This window comes from Carassius gibelio, chromosome A24, assembly GCF_023724105.1.
Source record: "Carassius gibelio isolate Cgi1373 ecotype wild population from Czech Republic chromosome A24, carGib1.2-hapl.c, whole genome shotgun sequence".
NCBI classification, from domain to species: Eukaryota; Metazoa; Chordata; class Actinopteri; order Cypriniformes; family Cyprinidae; genus Carassius; species Carassius gibelio.
Genome location: NC_068394.1, coordinates 7,851,396 through 7,873,489, shown reverse-complemented (window position 1 = coordinate 7,873,489; position 22,094 = coordinate 7,851,396). Strand labels below are relative to the sequence as shown.

Genomic DNA, 22,094 nt, shown 5'->3' with positions numbered 1-22,094 from the left:
GAAAACTTTATATATATATATATATATATATATATATATATATATATATATATATACACACACACACACACACACACACACACAATGCTGTTTTGAATTTTTCTATTCATCAAAGAATAAAAAAAAATATATTTTAATTGCAATTTTTAAAACAAAACTTATTTAATTGTAATATTTAGCAGCACAATTATTTGCAATATTGATAACAGAGAACTATTATTAATAATTCAGCACCAATAATAATTGATTTTGCACTAATTCAGCATTATGTAGAATATTCAGCTTTGCCATCACAGAAATACATTTAATTTTAAAATAAATTAAGGTACAAAACAGGTCTTTAAAATAGTAATAATATTTTATAAATACTATTTTTTTAAACTGTATTTTTCATCAAATATAAGCCTTGATTTGAAAACGACCCTTTTTTTCAACAAAGAATTAAAAATACAAATGTTAATTATTCCTAACTTTTGACTGGCAGTGAATATAATATTCATACAAGCCATCAGGGAGGTTCCATTGTGCAAGAATTGATCAGGCCTGGTGTTCATTCTGTGTGCATTGTTAGCTAATGAGCTATGAGCCACCTGTTTAGGGAGTGTGATGCTGGGACGGGGAGCAGCTGTGTGTGTCGTTGGGGGTCTATGGTATAAAGAGCTGTAATTTGCAGACTCATTATGTATAATGGCAAACTCAGCCCTTGTCCTCCCTCAGGATCACTGCCATTCTTAGTGAGCGCTCCCCTCTAGAAACAATGTCAGCCTCACCGAGTCTCATCTCATCGCAGTGAGTTACCACCCTCTAGTGGACAGATTATGAATTACATATATGATGGCTCAGATATAAATTAAATAATTTAATTTTAAAGGCACTCTGTAATAAAAATAAAAAACACTTGCTGTCCATTATAAATGTGCTGTTGAATTCAGATTCACCGAGAGAAAGCCCTCTGTTTCCATATCTGTTTTTTTAATGCTCCTCACAAATTCAGAGCTTCTTGCTTCTTGTTATGCTGTGTTTTGATATACACCATTACAAATATTGCAATACTCTGTAGACACAAATATTAGATCAGATTTGGAAAATAAATTATTCAAATATTTCGAAGCGCTTGTGCAAAAACAATCTTCATACTTGGTTTTGATTATAAAGTGTAAAGTAGATATATGCAAATATACAATATAAATTTGTGGTTTGACCCAGTTACAACGTGTATCTTCTTAATCTCACATGGTGTATCAATAAACACCCTGCATCCTCAGAACAGCAGTGCTAGTGATTTTGGCATTAAGTGTGCCCTATATTTCTGCCCATTGGGGTGGCGTTTTTCTGTTATGATTGTATGACTAATGCTGTTCTACGAACCTGACAGCAGTCAACAGATGGGTACTTCCCCTCCAAAAGCCCCCAGCTCATCAGAGATGGTGTCTGTGGTCAAACACCATCCATCAACTCAAGAACTAGTTATTCATTTGTTTAGAAAGAGCCACCAACTCTGCAGACCCATCAACATTTTTAACATATGGTGTCTTGTTTCTCACTTGGTGGATGGTGAGAGTATTTAAGGTCATTAATTAACATCAAATTACTACATCATAATAGTTGCTTATAATCTATCAAAAATGACAACAAATCCAGAAATAAATGTTTAGGGGGAGTTTCAATTTAGCACGGTCAAATCATGCATGGTTATATGCAAGGTCATTGTAGTACATTTAATAATAATTGTAAAAAGCTTTTTTAACTAATGCAATTAAACATGCATTTAGATGAATTTCATGCATGTACCTACAGACTGAAAAATAAATGATATTTATTCTGTGGAAACAAATAATGTAAAAATAACCAGAAATGAACAAACGCAAGAAATAAGAAATTAGAAGAATTATATGAATGAATATATCTAATTATTTTTTTTGCACTTTTTATATTATATAAATAAAAAATGCAACTTTATACATAAAAGTAGTTATTTTTAAATGGTAGCATAACGTAATTTAAGATTGTATTCAAGCAGAATGATTCTCATTATTGTATTGCAGCACACATAATGAGTACGTTTTTTATTTTTTTATTTCTTTTTGGCCAAAATATGACCTCCAATCTTATGTTCTTCACAATATTCAACCAAGATTAGATGACGTATCAGAAAGGATTTTTTAATTTATTGTGAAATCACCAATATGAATAACAGCTGATGATAATAAATCAATCATTCATGTAGAAAACTGTAATGTATATTTCAGTCAAGCACTACAAGCACTACACTCGTGTTTTTTAATAAAAACTGCCAGTCCAGAATGAAACCACATAATGAATGCAATCAAACTGTGGCTGTATATGACACATGACTGGTTGACATCACATTAACAATATACATTTAGGATTTTACAATATATATATTAGAAGTCCATGCTGCTGCAGATTTTAGTGCTTTCCTTGCTTCATGTGAGGTTTCTGTCCTTTGCCTTTGGGAGACTATCCCTTTCCACCAGGCTTTCCTTTTCCTTTACCAGACATGTTTCCCCTTCGTCCTTTCTTCCCAAAGTCTTGCTTCCTCTTTTGTGCCGATTCCCTATCCTCTTCCCTGATTTGCTTATTCACAGCTTTGTTGATGTCAATATGTAGTTTCTTACTGTCCATCACTTTCAGCAAATCCAGCTGTTTTTGTTTCTCGCTACCAAAGTCACTGATAAGAGGCTGGAATTTTCTCTTTTTCCCAGTGTTTTAAGGCGTTTTCTCCTTGGGCAGGTTATCATGGAATTTCCCGCCAGAGGCCGTGGAGATCTTGGCGACCTGACGGCTCGTGCCAGCTCTGCTTTGGACTGCCGAGGGGTGGGTGCGAATCCAATGCCTGGTACCTTGATCTTCCGAGCTCCGGCAATGTTCTTGAGTCTGTTGTACTCATTCTTGGCCACCCGCTCCTTCTTGGCTTAATTCCTTTTAGAAAACTGTTCCTCATTGGGATCTGATTTCTCTGGGACCTCGATCAACCATTCCTTGGTGTCATCTTTGGCACGCTTGTATCCCCATCACCTCCTTCATTCCTTATGAACTTCATCCCAGACCAAGTTGGTCTTCTTTTTCTTCTGAATGCCTTTCAGTTTGGCAAACTGTTCCCATTTTGTAGGAGGCTTGGCTTTTCCCTGGGTAATAGAGTGGTTGGATCTGGTAGCTTGGCTACGATGATTTCTTCAACTCTTTCTGTCGGAAGTTTCCACATCTCGTTGAATACCTTTTAGCTTTTCAGCCTCGTCTCTGTCGGCACGTCTTCTCTGCTGCACGAACCCATTTTGGTTCTAATGAGACAATGTGGTTTTCCCACGTGCTGCTGCAAGAAGAAATACTTTGTCAAAATAAGAGACCTGAAAACTTACTCAGAAGAGTAAAATTATTTGTTTGAAATAAGTTTAAACAAATATAAATGTAATATTTTTTCCACATAAAGTTTTAGAAAACAATAATATCTAATATAATAAAGTCTACGTATTATTTCGACAAGGTTAAGTACGGTACGTAAACCGACACGGTTGAGCTCTGCTTCATCGGCTCTGTGGCGCAATGGATAGCGCATTGGACTTCTAGGTTAATCACTGAGGTTATTCAAAGGTTGTGGGTTCGAGTCCCACCAGAGTCGAAGTTTTTGTTTTCAGAATCGATGCAAATGGCCATATTCCAGAAGTTACCTGATCGTCGGAAATATGATTCAACCAAACACGGCTCAGTGATTCACTGATAATGTGTGAATCTCTGAACGTATATTGGAGCGTTACGTTCGATACTTACGATCAAATATTACATATATTTATGTTTTTCACTTCTATGTGAATATGTTAGGATTATTTAACGTTTGAAGAACAATAAAATAGTGTTAGTCGAGAAACATTTATTGTAAAAATTGTATCTTTAATGTGGAGACGAATGCAAAATTGCTTCTTGTATTTAGTTTGGTTTTAGCATCGTTATATATATATATATATATATATATATATATATATATATATATATATATATATATATATATATATATATATATATATATATATATATATATATATATATATTTTGTTTGTGTCATGTGCTATTGTGTTTCATATGTTGGCCAGGTGCTGTAGACGCCACTTTGTGTCGAAAAAAAAGAGAATCAAATAAAAATATGTTCTATTGTTTTTGGCTACTGTCTGCAAAAACATATATCTTGGGAAATTACAAATTATATTAGAAATGCAGATCTGTTTTTTTTTTTCAATTATACAAATAAGATGATTTCTAACTGAACTAAACACCAAAGTTTCAAACCTTCAAACCGTATAAAAAAATATGTGGTAGCGGCTTGTCTTGATATATGTCTATGGGCTTGCGGCTTGCCTAAACAAGTCGGATCATTGAACTGGTTCAGATTGGACGGCTGCTGATGTCGTCATATCCGTTGCTCGAGACACTTTGGCGCGGAATCTGTTGTTTTTGCGCGACGCTTCGACGAGTGAAATTTTATCTCACATTAGCACAAATTTTTATTGATGGCTCCGGTCTCAAATCCAGATAAAGACATGGACGGTGGAGATTGTGGTGAGAGTTTGTACATTGCTCAGTGTTTATTAGCTTACAGAATATTAATGCAGTTCATTCAAACAAGCAGGCATCTTATTTGATTCCTGTACTGACAGCGCTGATACAATATTACGTTAAATATAATGAACTGATTTTCCTCCACCAATCGTTTAAATATGCTTTTATGAAACACGTGAATGTGTAATATATATTTGTTAAGTAATTTTGATGCTTCAGTCTTTGAATGTAAATTGAAAATGAACAGAATGTATCACTTTATAAGCATTATAATCTATCCTAGCTGACACATAAATACACATTTATTACCCATTTGTAACTAGTTCCTGTTTGTATTTGACTATGACCTACAGAAGCTTTTTACATGTGCATTAACGTTTCTTATAAATAAATGTTTAATAAAAATGTTTACCTTAGTCCTAGAATCAGTGGTTTATTGTTTTGGTTTCATATTTCATATTCGTATTTATTTTTAGAAATATATTTCTATGCCATTATCATTGTTTTAATTATAATCATATTTTTATATTACGTTTCTTAGAGAAATTAAAACTACATGTAATCATTATTATAATATGTATTTTTATTTTCAGTAATAATTGAAAATTATACAGTAAATTATGTTATTCCATGAGAGCTTTCGCTGGAAACTTATAACCATGATTTGTGCATAATCTTAATAGATTTTAATTTCATGTGTCATTCAAGATTTGTGTTTTTACAGTTTTCTATATAATATGTTAAAGCTTGTTGCAGTTTTGATTTTACTGGACTGATTTCTTTATCCCATAGATGCGTCCGACACGTGTGGCATTGCCACTTCAAGTTCCAGGCGGGAGAAAAAAGAGAAAGTGGGGCGCAAGTCGGCTTTAGAGCAACTTAAACGAGCCAAGAAGGGAGAGAAGGTTAAATATGAGGTGAGTTGCATGCCAGCTTTTGGTCTATTCTTGATGTACACGTCTTCAGTGTTTTGACAATGTGTTGTGATCAGGTGGAGGAGTTCACCAGCGTCTATGAAGAGGTGGATGAAGAGCAGTACTCAAAAATAGTACGAAAAAGACAGGATGATGATTGGATCATTGATGACGGTCAGTCAAATCTTCATACTTCTGCTGACCTCATTGCTTAAATGGGCACCAGCTGAATGTCTGTTGTCTTTGTCAGATGGGACAGGGTATGTTGAGGATGGTAGATAAATCTTTGATGATGATTTGGATGATGACGCATTGGAGAAGGACCCTAAAAGTAAGTTCTTTTTATTTTGTCAGTATGCAATATTAAGCATTGTTCCCCTAGTTGGCTTAACCAGGTATTTTTGATCTCTCTTTGACTGTAAACAAGGCGGAAAGGGAAAAAAAGTGTCTGTCAGTAAACCCAACAGCATTAAAAGCATGTTCATGAATAGCAGTGTGAAGAAACCTGCTGAGGTAAGAGTTATTTTGCCACTTTGTGCACTTTGTTTGTTTTTTACTTCTGCATAAAAATGACCTTTATGTAAATGTTTAAGTCAAAGGTGGACCTGCATTTAAATATGTATGGACTAGTTTAGACATGAAGGAAAGTTCTGTCATTATTTGGCAATTTGGCATCTGTAATGAAGGTCAGAGAAGTATAACAAAAATGTCTATATCCATGTTTGCATTATAGAAACATGTGGATTTGTCTCAAGATGATCTGCTGGGAGATATTCTGCAGGACCTGCACTCTGAGGTGAATTACCTTTTTTTTAATCAAATCTATAGCTGTCTACTTTTAATACAGGCATCCTGTAGGTGCTTTTTTATGTACAATTTTTGTATTCCTGTATGTCAGGCATTGCAGGTTTATGAACTCATGATAATCTGAATGTTCCACAGAAACCAGTTTTGCTCACTCCACCACCAGTCATTACTTTGACACTGGGATCCCCTATGAATCCATTTTCTGTCAAACCACAGGTTCCAAAGGTAGTTATCCCTTATTTAAAATGGTTATGTATTCGGTTTTCTTTTTTAAAATATTTATTTAGAAAATGTGTCAGTTTTTAGCTAATTTTAGTATTTAAGTTTTAGTCATTTCGTTGTGCTTTTTTTAATATTGCTATTTAGCTTTAGTTTTTTTGTTTTAGTAATTTAATACTTAAAATCTATTTTTTCATTTAGTAGGCTAAGTAACATTTCTAATTTGTCTAAATGTAATATTTTTTCAGCTTTATTTTTATTAACAAAAATGATTTGCAATAGTTTGAGTTAACAGTAACACCTTTGACATTACCTGTTTTTTTGTCACAAGGGTTTCTCAATATGAGGTCATAAAACCAGATGTAGAATAATTATGCAGTGTTTAGTTAGTTTCGATTTTAAGTTTAGAATTGATTTACATGAAGTATGCCATGTTATTACACATCTTGCCCTTCATAAACTACAGGGGCCTTTCACAGGTACTGCCACTAGAGGGTAGTCTAAATCCATCTGTTATCGCCTGTCCATGTGAGCTGCTCCTCAGGACTTTGGCTCTGATTTCACACACCTCATCCTGAGCGTCTGTTCTCATTTGTGCTGTAACCAATTTGACTTGATGTCTTGTTCTTTTTATGCCACCTCCTTGGCATGATTAAAGGCTACCTACTCTTGACTTTAATGAGACCAGACTTTAAAAGCCCACTAGGGTGTAGCAATACACACTGTGACACATTCACGCTCATACCCCTCTCCTTTCTTCCACAGTGCCGCTGGGCAGTGTGGGGCATTGTTTGAAATGTGTGGGGGGGGGGGACCAATAATTACAATCTCTTTGCATTAGCTCCAGCATTCAACACAGGCTTTCACTGCCTCGTTTCTTACAAGACAAGCTACCAAAATAAATCCAATGGGGGGAAAAAAGGAAAGCTTGTAATGTTTTTTTTTTTTTTACATTTGAGAATACAGTTTTGCAGTGTTTAACCACTTCACGAGTCTGCCAATATTAATATATCTGCAAGCCCAGCTTGACTCAACAACCTTAATTACTTTGATTAGTCTTATTGTGATACATATTCTCCACTGTCAACCAGCATGATGGCGAGCTGTACGCTAAGATGTTTTGGTAGAGATCAATGGGAAATGGCCATACTTGCGTTGCGTTGACCCTGACATTAGTGGCATGATTTGAATGCTCCTGTATTCAGTTGCCATTTATATTTTGATTGAGTGGCTTCTTTATCTGTTGAGAACCATGTGAGTGATAGGCTTTGGTGTTGTGGATGTCATTTTTTCCATCGCGATAAAGATGCTTGATTTGGCCTCCATTCGAATGCCCTCCTGAGCTTCTCATCTTTCCTGATTGGCCTACGGTAAGGGGATCTGTACAAGCCCCCGGTGATTCTCAGCTTGTTGAAATATGCAGGTTATCCAAGCCGTGATCGAGATGATGGCTGTTTGGCACCAGTCTTTCAGGGATTCAGTGCACGATGTACTATTTCAAACTTTTCACTTCCTTTTTGTGTCTTCCGTTGGTGCCAGACATTCAGAACGTGGATCGTAACCATTGCCTAATTTGACAATTGGGTTTTACGATCGTCAAACACTAAATCCTGTCAGTCAGATGGTGCATCGGCCTCGTCTTCTGATGGATGGTCTGCTGTCTTCACCATCATTGTTTTGAGATAGGAATTACAGGCGCTCTGCTTTTAATAGAGTTAACTAATTCTTTCTGAGAAGCTAGCTTAGTGCTAACCTGCCATAGGGGTGTAAATTCAGCCAGCAGGTGTTGTAAAGTGGGTGGAAGTCTAGAGGTGCCGTAAGGGAGAAAGTTTTGAGCTTTATTTGTTGGTTCCTTTTAGTGAAGTTATAGGGTTGGTTTCTTAAACAAGGGCTATCATCCCTTTTTAAATTTGATGATCCCTTTGCAAGGACTGTCATCCTGAAATATATATTTTTTTACACATTTCCATTAATACGGTGTTAGAAAAGTGTTTTGAATAATTTTTTTTTTCAATTTAGTTTTTATTGTATGATTGTATCAAATAAATGCAGGCTAGGTGAGAATATACAGGTGCATCTCAAATTACAAATGTCATAGAAAAGTTCTAAAAAGAAAAAGAAATAAGTTACATTTATTTCAGTAATTCAACTCAAACTGGGAAACTCATGTATTAAATTAATTGCACACTGACTGAAGTAGTTTATGTCTCTTGGTTATTTTAATTGTGAGGATTTTGGCTCACATTTAACAAAAACCCACCAATTCACGATCTCAACAAATTAGAATATGGTGACCTGACAATCAGCTGATCAACTCAAAACACCTGCAGAGGTTTCCTGAGCCTTCAACATGAGCTGTGTCCAAATTCAGGGTCTACATCCTTCGGAGGACGCATTTGAAGGATGTTACGTCACAGCGCCGCGACGAATGCTGTCCAAATTCGTAGGATCCTTCAAATGTGGCCCACAAATGCGTCCTCCTTTTCCCCGAATTGGAAGGATGGGTGTGGTGGATCCTTTCGCGTCCTACCTATCCCATAATTCTTTTCGGCAGGACGAAGCGAGCTGTAGCGGAGCGGGGGAGGAGTATTATTTTCGATGTTTTTTAAAAACTGGCTTTTCAAAAATATATATTTTCAGTGGTTTTCTAGTTAGGCATTTTGTTTTAGCGTTAAGCATTTTTTTTTTACATTTGTACGTGTATATGTAAAAAAAAAAAAAAAGTTTACTTTCGTAAACTAGCTTCTTCCTTACTGCCTGTGTGAATATCCCCTTACACACAGCTTATTTGTTAGTGATTGAAGCTGTTTTTAACGCTTCTAAGGACGAAAGAGCAGACAGAAGTGTTTATAAAGCTCTGGGGAGAGAACGATGAGCTCTTCACCCGCGTCTTGCTTGGCGCTGTCACGGTTGCTAGGCGACAGGATATGAGCAACGGTTAAGGGAGGGAACTGAAAGAAGGGTAGGCTGTCCAAATTCACAAACACCGACTTCCGGTTTTTGCGGTCGTCGGAGGACCCATCCTCCTTCAACCGGGTAGGAAGGATCCTAAGGAGGATGCAGACCCTGAATTTGGACACAGCCACGGTCTCTCAGTTTGGTTCACTAGGCTACACAATCATGGGGAAGACTGCTGATCTGACAGTTGTCCCGAAGACAATCATTGACACCCTTTACAAGGAACCACAAACATTCATTGCCAAAGAAGCTGGGTGTTCACTGAGTGCTGTATCCAGGCATGATAACAGAAGGTTGAGTGGAAGGAAAAAGTGTGGAAGAAAAAGATGCACAACCAACCGAGAGAAGCGCAGCCTTATGAGGATTGTCAAGCAAAATCGATTCAAGAATTGAAGCTTGGGTCAAAGCATACAGATATGTCAAGGAATTTGGCTACAGTTGTCGTATTCCTCTTGTTAAGCCACTCCGGAACCACAGACAACGTCAGAGGCGTCTTACCTGGGCTAAGGAGAAGAAGAACTGGAATGTTGCCCAGTAGTCCAAAGTCCTCTTTTCAGATGAGAGCAAGTTTTGTATTTAATTTGGAAACAAAGGTCCTAGAGTCTGGAAGAAGGGTGGAGAAGCTCATAGCCCAAGTTGCTTGTAGTCCAATGTTAAGTTTCCACAGTCTGTGATGATTCGGTGTGCAATGTCATCTGCTGGTGTTGGTCCATTGTGTTTTTTGAAAACCAAAGTCACTGCACCCGTTTACCAAGAAGTGTCACAAACTGATCACCTCCATGTCATGGCGAACTGAGGCAGCAATTAAACAAAAGGAGCTCCTACCAAGTATTGACATGTACATGTACAGTAAATCCACATACTTTCCAAAAGACCAACAATTCACTAAAAATGTTTTTTTTTTATTATTGATCGAAGTATTCTAATTTGTTGAGATTTGGTAAATTGGTGGGCTTTTGTTAAATGTGAGCCAAAATCATCACAATTAAAATAACTAAAGACTTAAACTACTTCAGTGTGTGCATTGAATTTGTTTAATACACGAGTTTCACAATTTGAGTTGAATTACTGAAATGATCTTTTCTACAACATTCTAATTTGAGATGCACTTGTATATAAATAAGTGTGTGTATGTATGTGTGTGTGTGTACATATATATATGTATGTATATATATATATTGTTTTTTGGTGTCTCCTTTATCTATACACCTTTTACCTATTTCTTTATTATTCTCAGGTAGGTAAGGAAAGTCGACCCTGGACAAAACTATAAGCATTTCAAAAATACTTACATCTTGCTCAGTAGACTTCCCTTTGGTCAGTTCTTGCTTACGGCTCTTAAATTACTACTCTTGCAGACCATAACTTGTCAATAATAAAATACAAGTTTTATTAAAATTAACAAAAGTTATATCAAAGTACAATAGTAAAGTTACAAAATCAAGGTATAATCAGCTGGTATCAGGCGTCGAGGGATACTGTGCTTGTTCAGTATCCGTCCGTCGAGTCTCTCTCTCTGTCTTTTATACCCAGACGTCGAACGCTGGTTCTTCTGATGTCATCACCTGGAGTGCTGCCAACTCCTCTGCCGAGGCTTTCAGTTGTTTACTTCACATTGCTTTAGCCCTTTTCCTCTTCTTTTTCCTCTTAACAGTCGGTGAAATACACCTTAAATACTATATTGTCCATTTATCATAAAAACTATTTCTAATACATAAGTGTTTCTACTCTAAATCAGTCACTACATACATTTCATGCAAGTAAGCAGTTTTCTTAATGTTAGTGAAGTTACACAATACATTTTCCATATAGCATTAATCACAGGGTTACATCTTTGTACTTAAGCAAAAGCATTATTACTACTTAGGTTACAGTACATCTGTATAGCACAATATAACTTTATAGCAAATTAAGCATTAATCAAGACAGTACAATTGCAAAATCATCATCTCCATTAACACCCACTGCTTTGCAATTTTGCTGGCTGATTTCATCCTAACATCTTCAAGCTAAAGTACTGTTCATCATGTTTTTTAAACTTGTTATATTTTGAAAGAATCATATACACAGTGCTATCATGCAACAGTAAGCTGGTATGAAACACATCCATATAGTTTTCAACCCAAACTCGAGCATTCTTTCTTTCCCCTTGCACTCTTTTTTTTCTAATTTCCAGATACAGTAGTATCAGGTGACCAAATCTTTGTGCTCTGCTTGACAGTGCTAAGATAGTGTCCAAATCTTGCTCTCAACAATCGTCCGTTCGTAATTTCATGTACACAAGCCTCAATCTGACGCCCCCAGGGGTCCTCACTCAGAAACGCACAGCTCTTCCCCTCTCTCTGAAATCCTCTTCAGAAGCCAAGAGAGGGGATCTGGCATTCCAGGCATACCTTCTGGTGTGCGAGCCGCTTGTTTGATTCTTAGCACCTTGGGGCGTGAAGGCGGGCTGAGTCAGAGTTAAATCCTCCTTCTCCAGGAATTCCATAAATTTCTCTGCCTATAATAAAAAACAGTTAATCAAGTTTGACCACTTTTATAACTTTAGCTGTAAATTTATTATGCAAGCAGTGCACAAGAATCTAATCCCCTGCTCTCCAATCTGTACCAGTCTTTACGTTTAAAAAGATTGTAAGTTAATTTTTATTGTTTTCCAAAATGTCTATCTGCACTCCAGTCATCAATTCATAAGATTCAACATTATATTCTGCATCATCATAGTCATTAATCCACATAATGAATGTATTCTTGTAGAAACATTCCTGGCATAAATCCCCCATTACAAAGTTCACTCTTACATCAGTCAGAAATTGACGGCATCTCATACAATTATCTTGCCCAATAACAATCCAGTAATTAAATTTTCTTGTCAATAATTCTCCACTTGGGGCTCTCCTTAATTCCTATTTGAGCATTAAAAGAAATTAAAAGAAGTTTTTTTTTTTTTTTTTTTTTTTTTTTTCCCAATTTGTGGTCCTTTTGTATTTGTTCTTAATTTACTCAGTTACCTATCATATTAGGTTTCCATAATAAATCATGCATACATTTTCAGAACCAATAACCCACTTAAATGAAGTTCAAAAATAATAAATATAGAAAATAAAAACTTTAAAACATATGTATGTAACCCCCCTTTTTTATTTTAATTTATATTATTATTTTTTATAATATCATATCATATTCACTGTAATAAAAAGACAATTGTTTACCAGAGTTTCCAAAAGGTTGTCACCGTTTCCTAACAAAACAGCAATGCAGGTAGAATCATTCTTAAAGTTATCCATGGTATATCACTCAACTGTTCACCCTTCGTGGCACTCTGTTGAAATGCCATATATTTCAGAAGTAAAGTCTCAGACCTTATGCACCAGAGGAGTGCTACGTCCGGTCAAGGTCTTTCGATGAATCCCTCTTTCAATGAGCACTTGTTTGTCCTCTTCTTCTCTACTCCTACTAATGCCCAACCACCTGCATGATAATATTATCGACTGTAGAATAACAGATTTTTAATAAACTTCTTATCAGTCCTCCAAGGCCCTTTAGTTCTCACAAAATCAAAATCCCAATGAAAGCTCCTACTAGTAAAATAACATAGAGTATAAATTATCCATTGTCTGTATCCTGAATGTAATTTAATATATTGTCGTCTAGCTACTGTCCAATACAATGGGTACGGAGTCATTCATTTCCCTTTATCTTCTTCAGCATAATTCTCTCTATTATCCATATATATGGGCTCATACGAATAGACTTCTTAAGCCAACATACCATTAATTCCTTAATTAATATCAAATCTACTAAAATAACTATCTAAAGGCATATTTAAATAAGCCTTGTCTTCCTGTAAAGTAATAAACATTCCATAAGCGTCTGTCAATGGTCAAAACCTCTTTGACATCTAGAATGCCACTGATATTAACTGACATTTTATAATTAGGTTTTGCTATAGTCATAACATTATGGTATTCTGGGATTTCCTTAGAAATAGAACAAAATAATCTGCTATCCTTTACCTGAAATCTCATCCAAAATACAGGAAAAGGATAGTAAGTGCTTAGCCCGGTATTTTTATATTTAATATTTTTATTTTTATCTTTTATACTCATCCCATCATGAGATTCTCTGTTTTTCATCTAAATTTTTGGGCTTTAATGCTTTCCACAGTAATGCTCTACAAAATATTAGTTCCTGTATCACCAAATAAATAAATAATAAATAATACAAATGAACTGTATTATGATTTGATCTCTTTCAGTTAATTTTCAGTAAGAACATTTTCCCACAAGAGTTCTCAATCCTTTTGAATATAAACTAATTCATTCTGTAGTTTCACCTAACCAATATTAATGTATAATAATATATTAATATTAACCTATGTCAATATATAAACCAATTTATCCATGCAAATGGATCCCATAATTTTTTGTAGTTTCACACATTGTATATTTATTGTCATTATAATATTTTTCACAGTTTCTTTGGAATGCACTTTTAGGATCATACAACCCATATATTACACATCGTTTTATTTAGTTGCAGTAATCTGGGTTTCTTTATTTGGCTTAACACTGTCCTCAGTATTGCTCATGTAACACCCTAATATCTCTCTAGGTCCAATATAGAGTATATGCTGCAGGCGGTGCCAAATCCAAATTCTCTTTATCCGTGAAATGTTACATGGGCTTGACCTTATTCTACATTTCACTAATGTATCTTTCCCCACTGTATATATATATATATATATATATATATATATATTTTTTTTTTTTTTATTATTATTATTATTTCCTCACATTGGCTACATTCTTGCAATGTTTTTAGCTCCCATGACCCTGAAAAAAAAATTACACTATAGTACAGTGGGAAACTTCTGTAACAGTAATCTCCTCAACCACAATCAATTTTGTAGTGAAATCAATTATTGGCCAAATTCCAGTTAAAATCACAACCCCTGTTATACTAATAATACCGTCAGACAAGGTTGTGGTATACAGGCTTGTCGCCAGCGTTGTATTTTCCTGGCCCATTTCTCTCTCTCGTCTAAGTCTTGTAATTTCATCATTCCTGAGAGAAAAATAAGAATAATAATAACACAATAATTCAAACCACCCCCCTTCTGAACCTTTTGTCAATTTACTCACTACTTAATCGTGTGCCAATTCAATGTCAACTGCACATGCTAGAATTTGTGGTTCAGAAGTGGTGGTCATGTTTAAAACAACTTTTAACATTAGTTTAATTCAGACAAGACTGCTGTAACCCCTCCATAATTGGCTTCTTGCCCGGAGATAATACAGCAGCTTGCTGGCTGTTCTGTCTCCATAATGCAATAGGACACACAGAACTCTGCTTCTTTGCACTATTAGTTGAAATTAGTTAAAATGGCAACGCACATTGCTATTTGAGTCATCAGATTCTCCTCGTCTCAAAAAATCAATTCTAGGTGCCATTATTCACTCACCTATATTACTTTATAATAGTGTTTTAGCAACGGTGCCCACAGACCAGATAATTCCAGTTCCCTTATCTGGCCGGCATGCTTTGACCTTCATGTCAAAGCAAGTTTTCAAGCACTCCAGCTCCATTCCCAGACCTTTGGGGTCAACGGGAGCCATTTACTTTGAATGTCATCCATATTTCTCTTAATACGGTATGACCATAGATAATCGACGCCTGATCCCAGCTGTTGTTGATAAGTCATGTTATCAACTTGCAATCTTGAACCTTCAATTTTGCCTTTACTAGAGAAATCAACAAAGGTCTTGTCACAAGACCAAACTTTATGTCTGCCATGTACCAGCAATTTATGGTATTTAATGTCATCGAGACATACATCGCATTTAATCACATATTCCCTGTCCACAAACAATCACAAACTGTTTACTTTACTCCAAGCCGCTGTGTCATTATTACTTCAACTTTAGGGAAACTAATTCTACATTTTTGGCAGTGAACTCACAAAGCTGCTTTAATTTCTCCAGGAGTTTTGTAATCTTGATCTCTCTGTATTTTTGGCATAGTTAGAGGTTTACTAATCTTTTTTGTATTTTTTTATTATTATTATTGCTTTTTAATTCCTCCCTGGATTTGGGGTTGCTTATCGCTAGTGCTTCCCACCACAGTTATTCTTCAAAACTACCACAAACAGCACATATACACCTATGCTATATAACATTTCAGTTTAACAGGTTTAAGCAATCTACCTGTCTGTCTGGCTTTTTCAGGCTCAATATCCTTCGCTATATAATTATCAACGCATCTCGTCCTTAGATTAGTTTAAATTCTAATCACACCTCTCTGGTTATTAATCTCAACCAATTTAACAAGATCATCCTAATCTCATTGATAATTTTCCTGCTTGAGTTAAATTTTCTTGTCCTTGGTTTTTAACCAAGACCAAATTCCTCTTACTCCAGAGACCATTATCTGCTAATTCCACATTCTTTATCAACTATTTAATTATTTTATCATTCTTAGTTATTAAATCTTTAAATGGTTTATTTTTATGTTTATTGTCTAATCTGATCCAGACGTGATCTCCTACTCGGCAAAAGTCTTCTGGCTGGTCTTTTGACGTTTGATCTCTGTAAGATTAATATAAAACATTAAATCTTCCATATATTCATCCCCTCTATCATGATTACAACTGGCCCGTTTCCAGCTTTTTATAATCCCTATAGATCTCTCAGCTGTTGCGTTTGACTCTGGGCAATATCTTATAGTTTTAATTGAACTGATATGTTTTTAGTTACAAAGTCTTCAAACTGTTCTCCTATAAAATATGTGCCATTGTCAACCATTGTCATTGTCTGGCCGGCCCCAAGCTACCAGTAATTTATTGACATCTTTAATAATTGCATTTGCTTTTGTCTCTTTTAAAGGCTTTCCCAAAATTTGGCTCGTAAAGCCATCTACTACCATCAATAGATATTTATTACAATCTTTAGACCTCGGGATCAAAGGTCCAGCGATGTCCAAAGATCATTCCTGGTTAACTCTGTCTGGTATAATACCTCCAAATATGGTATAATACCTAGGAATATCCTGGCTGATTTATCACTGTAACATAAAAAATCACTTATTATTTTTTGTATATCTTGCCAAAATGTTGCATGTTCAATTTGCTTACCTTTTGACTTGGTGTAACCGTTGTCAGTCCAGATTTGCAAATTGTCAATAATTCCTGTTGCAACTGCAATCCGTCACTATTATGGCCTGTAAATATCCAAGTTTTTCAGTGTTTTCAAAGCCTGGAACACTGTCATGAGCTCTGCGTACTGTCCTGTGCCTTGCACTACTCCCTCTTTTGAAGCTATGACCTTGTTGCTCTGTTTCAGAATCAAAAGCCCAGTGAGCTTCCTTGTCTGCAGCCGTTTTTGAGCCATCTGTGAAAACAACTGTATTTTTATAAAGCTCTAATTTCTTTTTCTGTCATTTTTTAAGTTCTTTTTGTCTGATTTTCATATCTGGATCTAGAAGCATTTCCCATCTCTGCCATCAGCTATTAAGCGCACGGTCATCCTTTACATTGTTTTGGAGAGATGAGCTACTAGATACTGCTGTTTTCATGTTAACAAATATTATTTGGCCCCTTGCCAGGCCTTTCAACTCGGAAATAGCGTTTTCTAAGTGCTGCCAGCTGCTTCTTCACACCAGTAAATTTAAGTGGTTCTTGGATCTCCCAGCTTCCAGTCATAATTTTAACAGGTATGTTACTTGTCTTTACTCTTACTATTAATTGGTAACCTGTTTCGTCTGTTTCCGAGTCAGCCTCTAAATTTTTCTCATCATTTCTTCCTTCCAGCTGTCCTGAGTTTAATATAGCTGTTTTAATTTCTATCAACGATTCTTCAGTTTTTTTTTTTTTTTTTCATTTCAATTGTCCACCTTTGATAGTCTCATAAATAAGTTTAGACATCTGACTAAAGCGAGGGATTAAGTCTCTATAACATAACCCGGTAACCCCATTGTTTGCTGGCTCTGTCTAACTGTTTTTGGGGTCTCAAGTTGATTTACTCTGACTTTCATTGACTAAGTAACCACTCTGTTACATGCTGAAATCCAAAATCCCAAAAATTAAACTATAGCTATCAGTCATTAATTTTTTCTTTTTTCTATTTATTTTCAAACCTGCCTCCGCAAGTCGTTTCAACAATTCTGTTCCAAGGTTTATGTGTTCTCGTTATCCATTTGACACAATTACTATGTTGTCTATATAAAGTTCAACGTCTAAATCTTTCAGCATTTCACACCTTAGCCTACCAATTGAAAAGTTTTAGGCGAGTTTTAATAACCCATCAACAAACGTCGGTAAATCAATTTTCGAATAAAAACGTCCATCTCGTATTTTGTTTAACTGTATCTTACGCGTTAATTACATAACGTTTATCCGGTCTTGTTAAACGATTCAAAGCCTCAAAGTTTGTAAGAAATCTATATGTCCCGTTCGGTTTCACAGCTAACTGGATTTGCCAGTTAGTAATAGCTCTTTTAACTTGTTTTATAACTCCCTGTTCTTCAAGCTCTTTTATGGTTAAAGTTAGTTCAGCCATTCCGTTTTTATTCATTGGGTATCTCCTTTGTGGTTTATGAATTCCACTCTCAATAACATGTGCAAACGTATCATTTACTTTGCCGCAGTCATTTTTGCTCCGTACATATGAAGTTTTACATAGCTCTGACATTAACTGGTCCTTAGCCCATTGTGAACCTTTAATTTCATTTCAGATTCTTCTTAATTCTTGCTCATAATTAACCGGCTTTAATCTTAAAACCTTTTTCAGATCTTTTGCTGCTAATAAATTTTCAGAACTTCTAATCACAGTAATTCCATATCATTCACCTGTTTTTTTTTCCATTCTAACTTGTCCGTCATTTGTTAGTACCTGTATCGTACTATTTATCTCTAAAGGCTCAGTTGACATTCATGCATGTGTCAATCAAATAGTACTCTGTTCCATGAATATTAATATATACATTTTCATTTTCTTCTTTAACTTTTGGGTCACACAGTCTCTGTTTCAACTGGCCAGCTAACCTTCATTCTGTATCAGAGTTGACTCGCTCCTTCTTAGTTTTACATGTTTCCTCGTCATTCAATTTAGAGCGTTTTTCCATCTTTTGATTTACCTTAGTCCTCCTAATCTTTTTTCCGTTTTGATTTTTATTCTTAAGGTCTTCAATTATATTAGTTCGTTCTGCGGGGGTCATATTTTCCCATTTTTCACTTCTGTGAAGTTTTCTCCCTCCCTGTGCATACAGGTTTCCTTTTTTTTTCTGTCTGAGACGTCTGTCTATTTCCAGTGAACTGGTTAACCTTCCTTGTTTCACCGTAATATCCTGCTTCATATTTATTTATGTATTTTATTATTATTATTATTTATTTTTAAATCTTTCTGGCCTTTGGAATTTATTGTTATTATAATTATTTTTAAACTGTAACCCTTAAGCTTGTTTATTTTGCGATGTAAATTTCCTCATGGTTTTAACATGTTTTGTACCAAGATCATACTCAGCTAGTTTTTCTTCTGTTTTTCTCTAGTCGCATTATTCATCAGGGTAACTAAATTACGCCTACATGCCTCAGCAACGGAACTTTGTCAGCATTAGGGATCTCCTGTTCTATAGAAAGCCAAATTTCTAATAAAGTTATATGCTCTTTTCTGGGCATTAATGAGGGTTTTTGTCCATTCTTTAATTTTGTCATCTATACCTGTCAAATTCCTCAACTTATCCAAACCCTCTGAGGATATGAGTTGATCTGTACGTGTCTGCACTAACCTCGTAGCGGCATCTCGGCGCAGCTGCATATTCTCAGCCGCTTTCATTAGGCTATCTGTTCTGTAGCCTATATGCACTCTGGTCTTCGTGCGACTTCTTATTTCCTACCTGTTTTCTAACTGCTTCTGTTAATTGTAATTCCAGCAATTTCGCATGTACACTATTCTGGTTTTCTTCAGTTTCTTGTGGAGTTACTGTACAACTTCAATTGTCTGTAAGAAGTTGTAAATCCAGGAGTTGCTCGCCGATCCTGACTGTTTGTCCTTGCTTTGCGACCTGACCATCACTACCCTAATTAATTCTGTCCTTCAGTCCTATTACTGCCGCCCATTTTAATATTTCTATTACTTTTTCCAGATTTTTATTTCTGATTGAACTAGGCTTTTTCCAGTTCTTTAACTATTTTTCTATTAATTGGTTTGTCACTTTGTTATTCCATCTGGCCTCTTCTTTTATTCCGCAGTCTAGATTCTTTGTAAATATATTCTGTTTCTCTACTTTCACTTCTCTTCAAAATTATCTTCAAAATATAGTGAAGAATCTGACCTGTCTGAGTCATATACAACTCCGACACCTCGGATTCATCTTCAGACTCTGCCTGACGCTGTTGTTGTTGTTTTTTTCTGTCCCCTGCAGGACCATTCCCGACGGCTGAGAGAATCCTGGCTGGTTGTTGTCCTCCCTTTTCTCAATAATTTTTTCAAGTTCATCCTGATTTATGTTAGTCAATAATAAATTTATGGTCAATTGACCTTCCTGTGACATATCTGTAATTCCCAATAGTATGCCTTCTAATACTGAATTAACCGGGTGTTTAAATTGTCCTGTTTCCATTAAAGTCATATGTATTTAATTTCTTGTCTGTGTAGTGTTTCTTTTATTACTGCTGTTGTTGTTAATATCCTGGCCTCTAACCAGGACCGTTCTGCACTACAGAATTAGTCTCTGTAATCAGTCATTACTGTATGCGCTACATAATTCCGCTGCGGACGCCCAGAGATTATTCTCACTGTCGCTGTGTGTTGCGGTCCGAGCTGGGCTCTCATACTTTCAATCTCCTGGAATGCCTGTTTACCTAATTTATTGAAAATTGACCCAGCTATTCCAGAGCAAGTTAATATTTGTTTATTTCCATTTAGTATTACAACGCCCTCTTCAATTCTTTCGATTAAACTGTCTCTAATAAGTAGTCTTATTCTGCCTATTTGTAGCTCGTATCATTCTGGTATTAGGGTGTTTCTATGAGCAATGATAATAACACTATTGGTGGGAAGCCAAAGTAGTAATTCTCCTGGGTCCGTTACCTGGATGGATGTCTCCGCCTGTAAGGCTAGTTTCTGCCATCCTAATACATGAGAATCGCCTCATGTATATTCTTGAATAAAAATATTGCTGGATTTTTCTTTAGCTTTTGCTGCCATAGCTTAGCCTCTTTAATATGACTCTACTTAGCAGTTTCTTTCGCCTTGTTATAGGCCTGTTACTGTTATCTTCACTCTTTATTTCTTATGTGCACATTTAACCCTTTCTGGGCTGCCCTTTCTGGGCTATTTAACATTAAGCTTCTACCCTTTCTGGGCTATTTAACAGTAAGCTTCTACCCTTTCTGGGCTGTATTCATAACAGTATGCTTTTACCCTTTCTGGGCTGTATTCATAACAGTAAGCTTCTACCCTTTCTGGGCTGTATCCATAACAGTAAGCTTCTACCCTTTCTGGGCTGTATTCATAACAGTAAGCTTTTACCCTTTCTGGGCTGTATTCATAACAGTAAGCTTTTACCCTTTCTGGGCTGTATTCATAACAGTAAGCTTCTACCCTTTCTGGGCTGTATTCATAACAGTAAGCTTTTACCCTTTCTGGGCTGTATTCATAACAGTAAGCTTCTACCCTTTCTGGGCTGTATTCATAGCAGTAAGCTTCTACCCTTTCTGGGCTGTATTCGCAAATACTGGTCCACCCTTTCTGGGTGTTTCGTCTATTTCCACCCTTTCGGGGCTTTTTCACCGCTTAGTCGTCTTTTTATGTAGTAATTTATAATAGTAAACTATGCTTACTCTATTAGCCAAGCGCTCAATTGTCTAATTCTGGCCAGTAATTAGACAATTAAAGCACGTTGGGCGCCATGTTTTTTGGTGTCTCCTTTATCTATACACCTTTTACCTATTTCTTTATTATTCTCAGGTAGGTAAGGAAAGTCGACCCTGGACAAAACTATAAGCATTTCAAAAATACTTACATCTTGCTCAGTAGACTTCCCTGTGGTCAGTTCTTGCTTACGGCTCTTAAATTACTACTCTTGCAGACCATAACTTGTCAATAATAAAATACAAGTTTTATTAAAATTAACAAAAGTTATATCAAAGTACAATAGTAAAGTTACAAAATCAAGGTATAATCAGCTGGTATCAGGCGTCGAGGGATACTGTGCTTGTTCAGTATCCGTCCGTCGAGTCTCTCTCTCTGTCTTTTATACCCAGACGTCGAACGCTGGTTCTTCTGATGTCATCACCTGGAGTGCTGCCAACTCCTCTGCCGAGGCTTTCAGTTGTTTACTTCACATTGCTTTAGCCCTTTTCCTCTTCTTTTTCCTCTTAACAGTCGGTGAAATACACCTTAAATACTATATTGTCCATTTATCATAAAAACTATTTCTAATACATAAGTGTTTCTACTCTAAATCAGTCACTACATACATTTCATGCAAGTAAGCAGTTTTCTTAATGTTAGTGAAGTTACACAATACATTTTCCATATAGCATTAATCACAGGGTTACATCTTTGTACTTAAGCAAAAGCATTATTACTACTTAGGTTACAGTACATCTGTATAGCACAATATAAC

At 35.9% G+C, this 22,094-nt stretch overlaps 2 protein-coding genes, 2 long non-coding RNA genes, 1 other non-coding gene and 1 pseudogene across 7 annotated transcripts in view; 4 read left to right on the top strand and 2 right to left on the bottom strand.

Annotated features, from left to right (window-relative positions):
- Positions 1-2,141: 2,141 nt before the first annotated feature.
- On the bottom strand, positions 2,142-3,577 carry LOC127946099 (ribosome biogenesis regulatory protein homolog; annotated as a pseudogene).
- On the top strand, positions 3,551-3,640 carry trnar-ucu (transfer RNA arginine (anticodon UCU)). The gene is given in 2 exon segments: positions 3,551-3,587; positions 3,605-3,640. It is a non-coding gene; the product is annotated as a tRNA-Arg (tRNA).
- Positions 3,641-4,413: 773 nt separating this feature from the next.
- On the top strand, positions 4,414-5,818 carry LOC127946415 (DNA polymerase alpha catalytic subunit). Its single transcript, XM_052542971.1, has 4 exons — positions 4,414-4,572; positions 5,365-5,489; positions 5,564-5,660; positions 5,737-5,818. The coding sequence occupies exons 1-4, from the start codon at positions 4,524-4,526 to the stop codon at positions 5,766-5,768; spliced, it is 303 nt and encodes a 100-aa protein (XP_052398931.1). The 5' UTR covers positions 4,414-4,523; the 3' UTR covers positions 5,769-5,818.
- Positions 5,819-5,921: 103 nt separating this feature from the next.
- The window catches only part of LOC127946413 (DNA polymerase alpha catalytic subunit), a 54,905-nt gene continuing 38,732 nt past the window's right edge, over positions 5,922-22,094 (top strand). For all 3 annotated transcript variants that reach the window (XM_052542968.1, XM_052542969.1, XM_052542970.1), the window contains exons 1-3: positions 5,922-5,999; positions 6,220-6,282; positions 6,429-6,518. In XM_052542968.1, coding sequence (XP_052398928.1) covers positions 5,964-5,999; positions 6,220-6,282; positions 6,429-6,518 — 189 coding nt within the window. In that variant the 5' untranslated portion in view covers positions 5,922-5,963. The remainder of the gene's footprint in view (positions 6,000-6,219; positions 6,283-6,428; positions 6,519-22,094) is intronic.
- On the bottom strand, positions 10,835-13,699 carry LOC127946418 (uncharacterized). Its single transcript, XR_008151088.1, has 2 exons — positions 12,680-13,699; positions 10,835-11,970 (listed from the first exon to the last, which is right to left on the bottom strand). It is a non-coding gene; the product is annotated as an uncharacterized LOC127946418 (long non-coding RNA).
- Positions 14,159-20,103, top strand: LOC127946416 (uncharacterized). Its single transcript, XR_008151087.1, has 2 exons — positions 14,159-17,177; positions 19,887-20,103. It is a non-coding gene; the product is annotated as an uncharacterized LOC127946416 (long non-coding RNA).

Excerpts from the sequence above, each read along its gene's own strand:
- LOC127946415 (XM_052542971.1), top strand. The coding sequence starts at position 4,524 with ATGGCTCCGGTCTCAAATCCAGATAAAGACATGGACGGTGGAGATTGT. Across the intron at positions 5,490-5,563 it reads GAGAGAAGGTTAAATATGAG|GTGGAGGAGTTCACCAGCGT; the intron begins GTGAGTTGCATG and ends TGTTGTGATCAG. Across the intron at positions 5,661-5,736 it reads TGATTGGATCATTGATGACG|ATGGGACAGGGTATGTTGAG; the intron begins GTCAGTCAAATC and ends TGTCTTTGTCAG.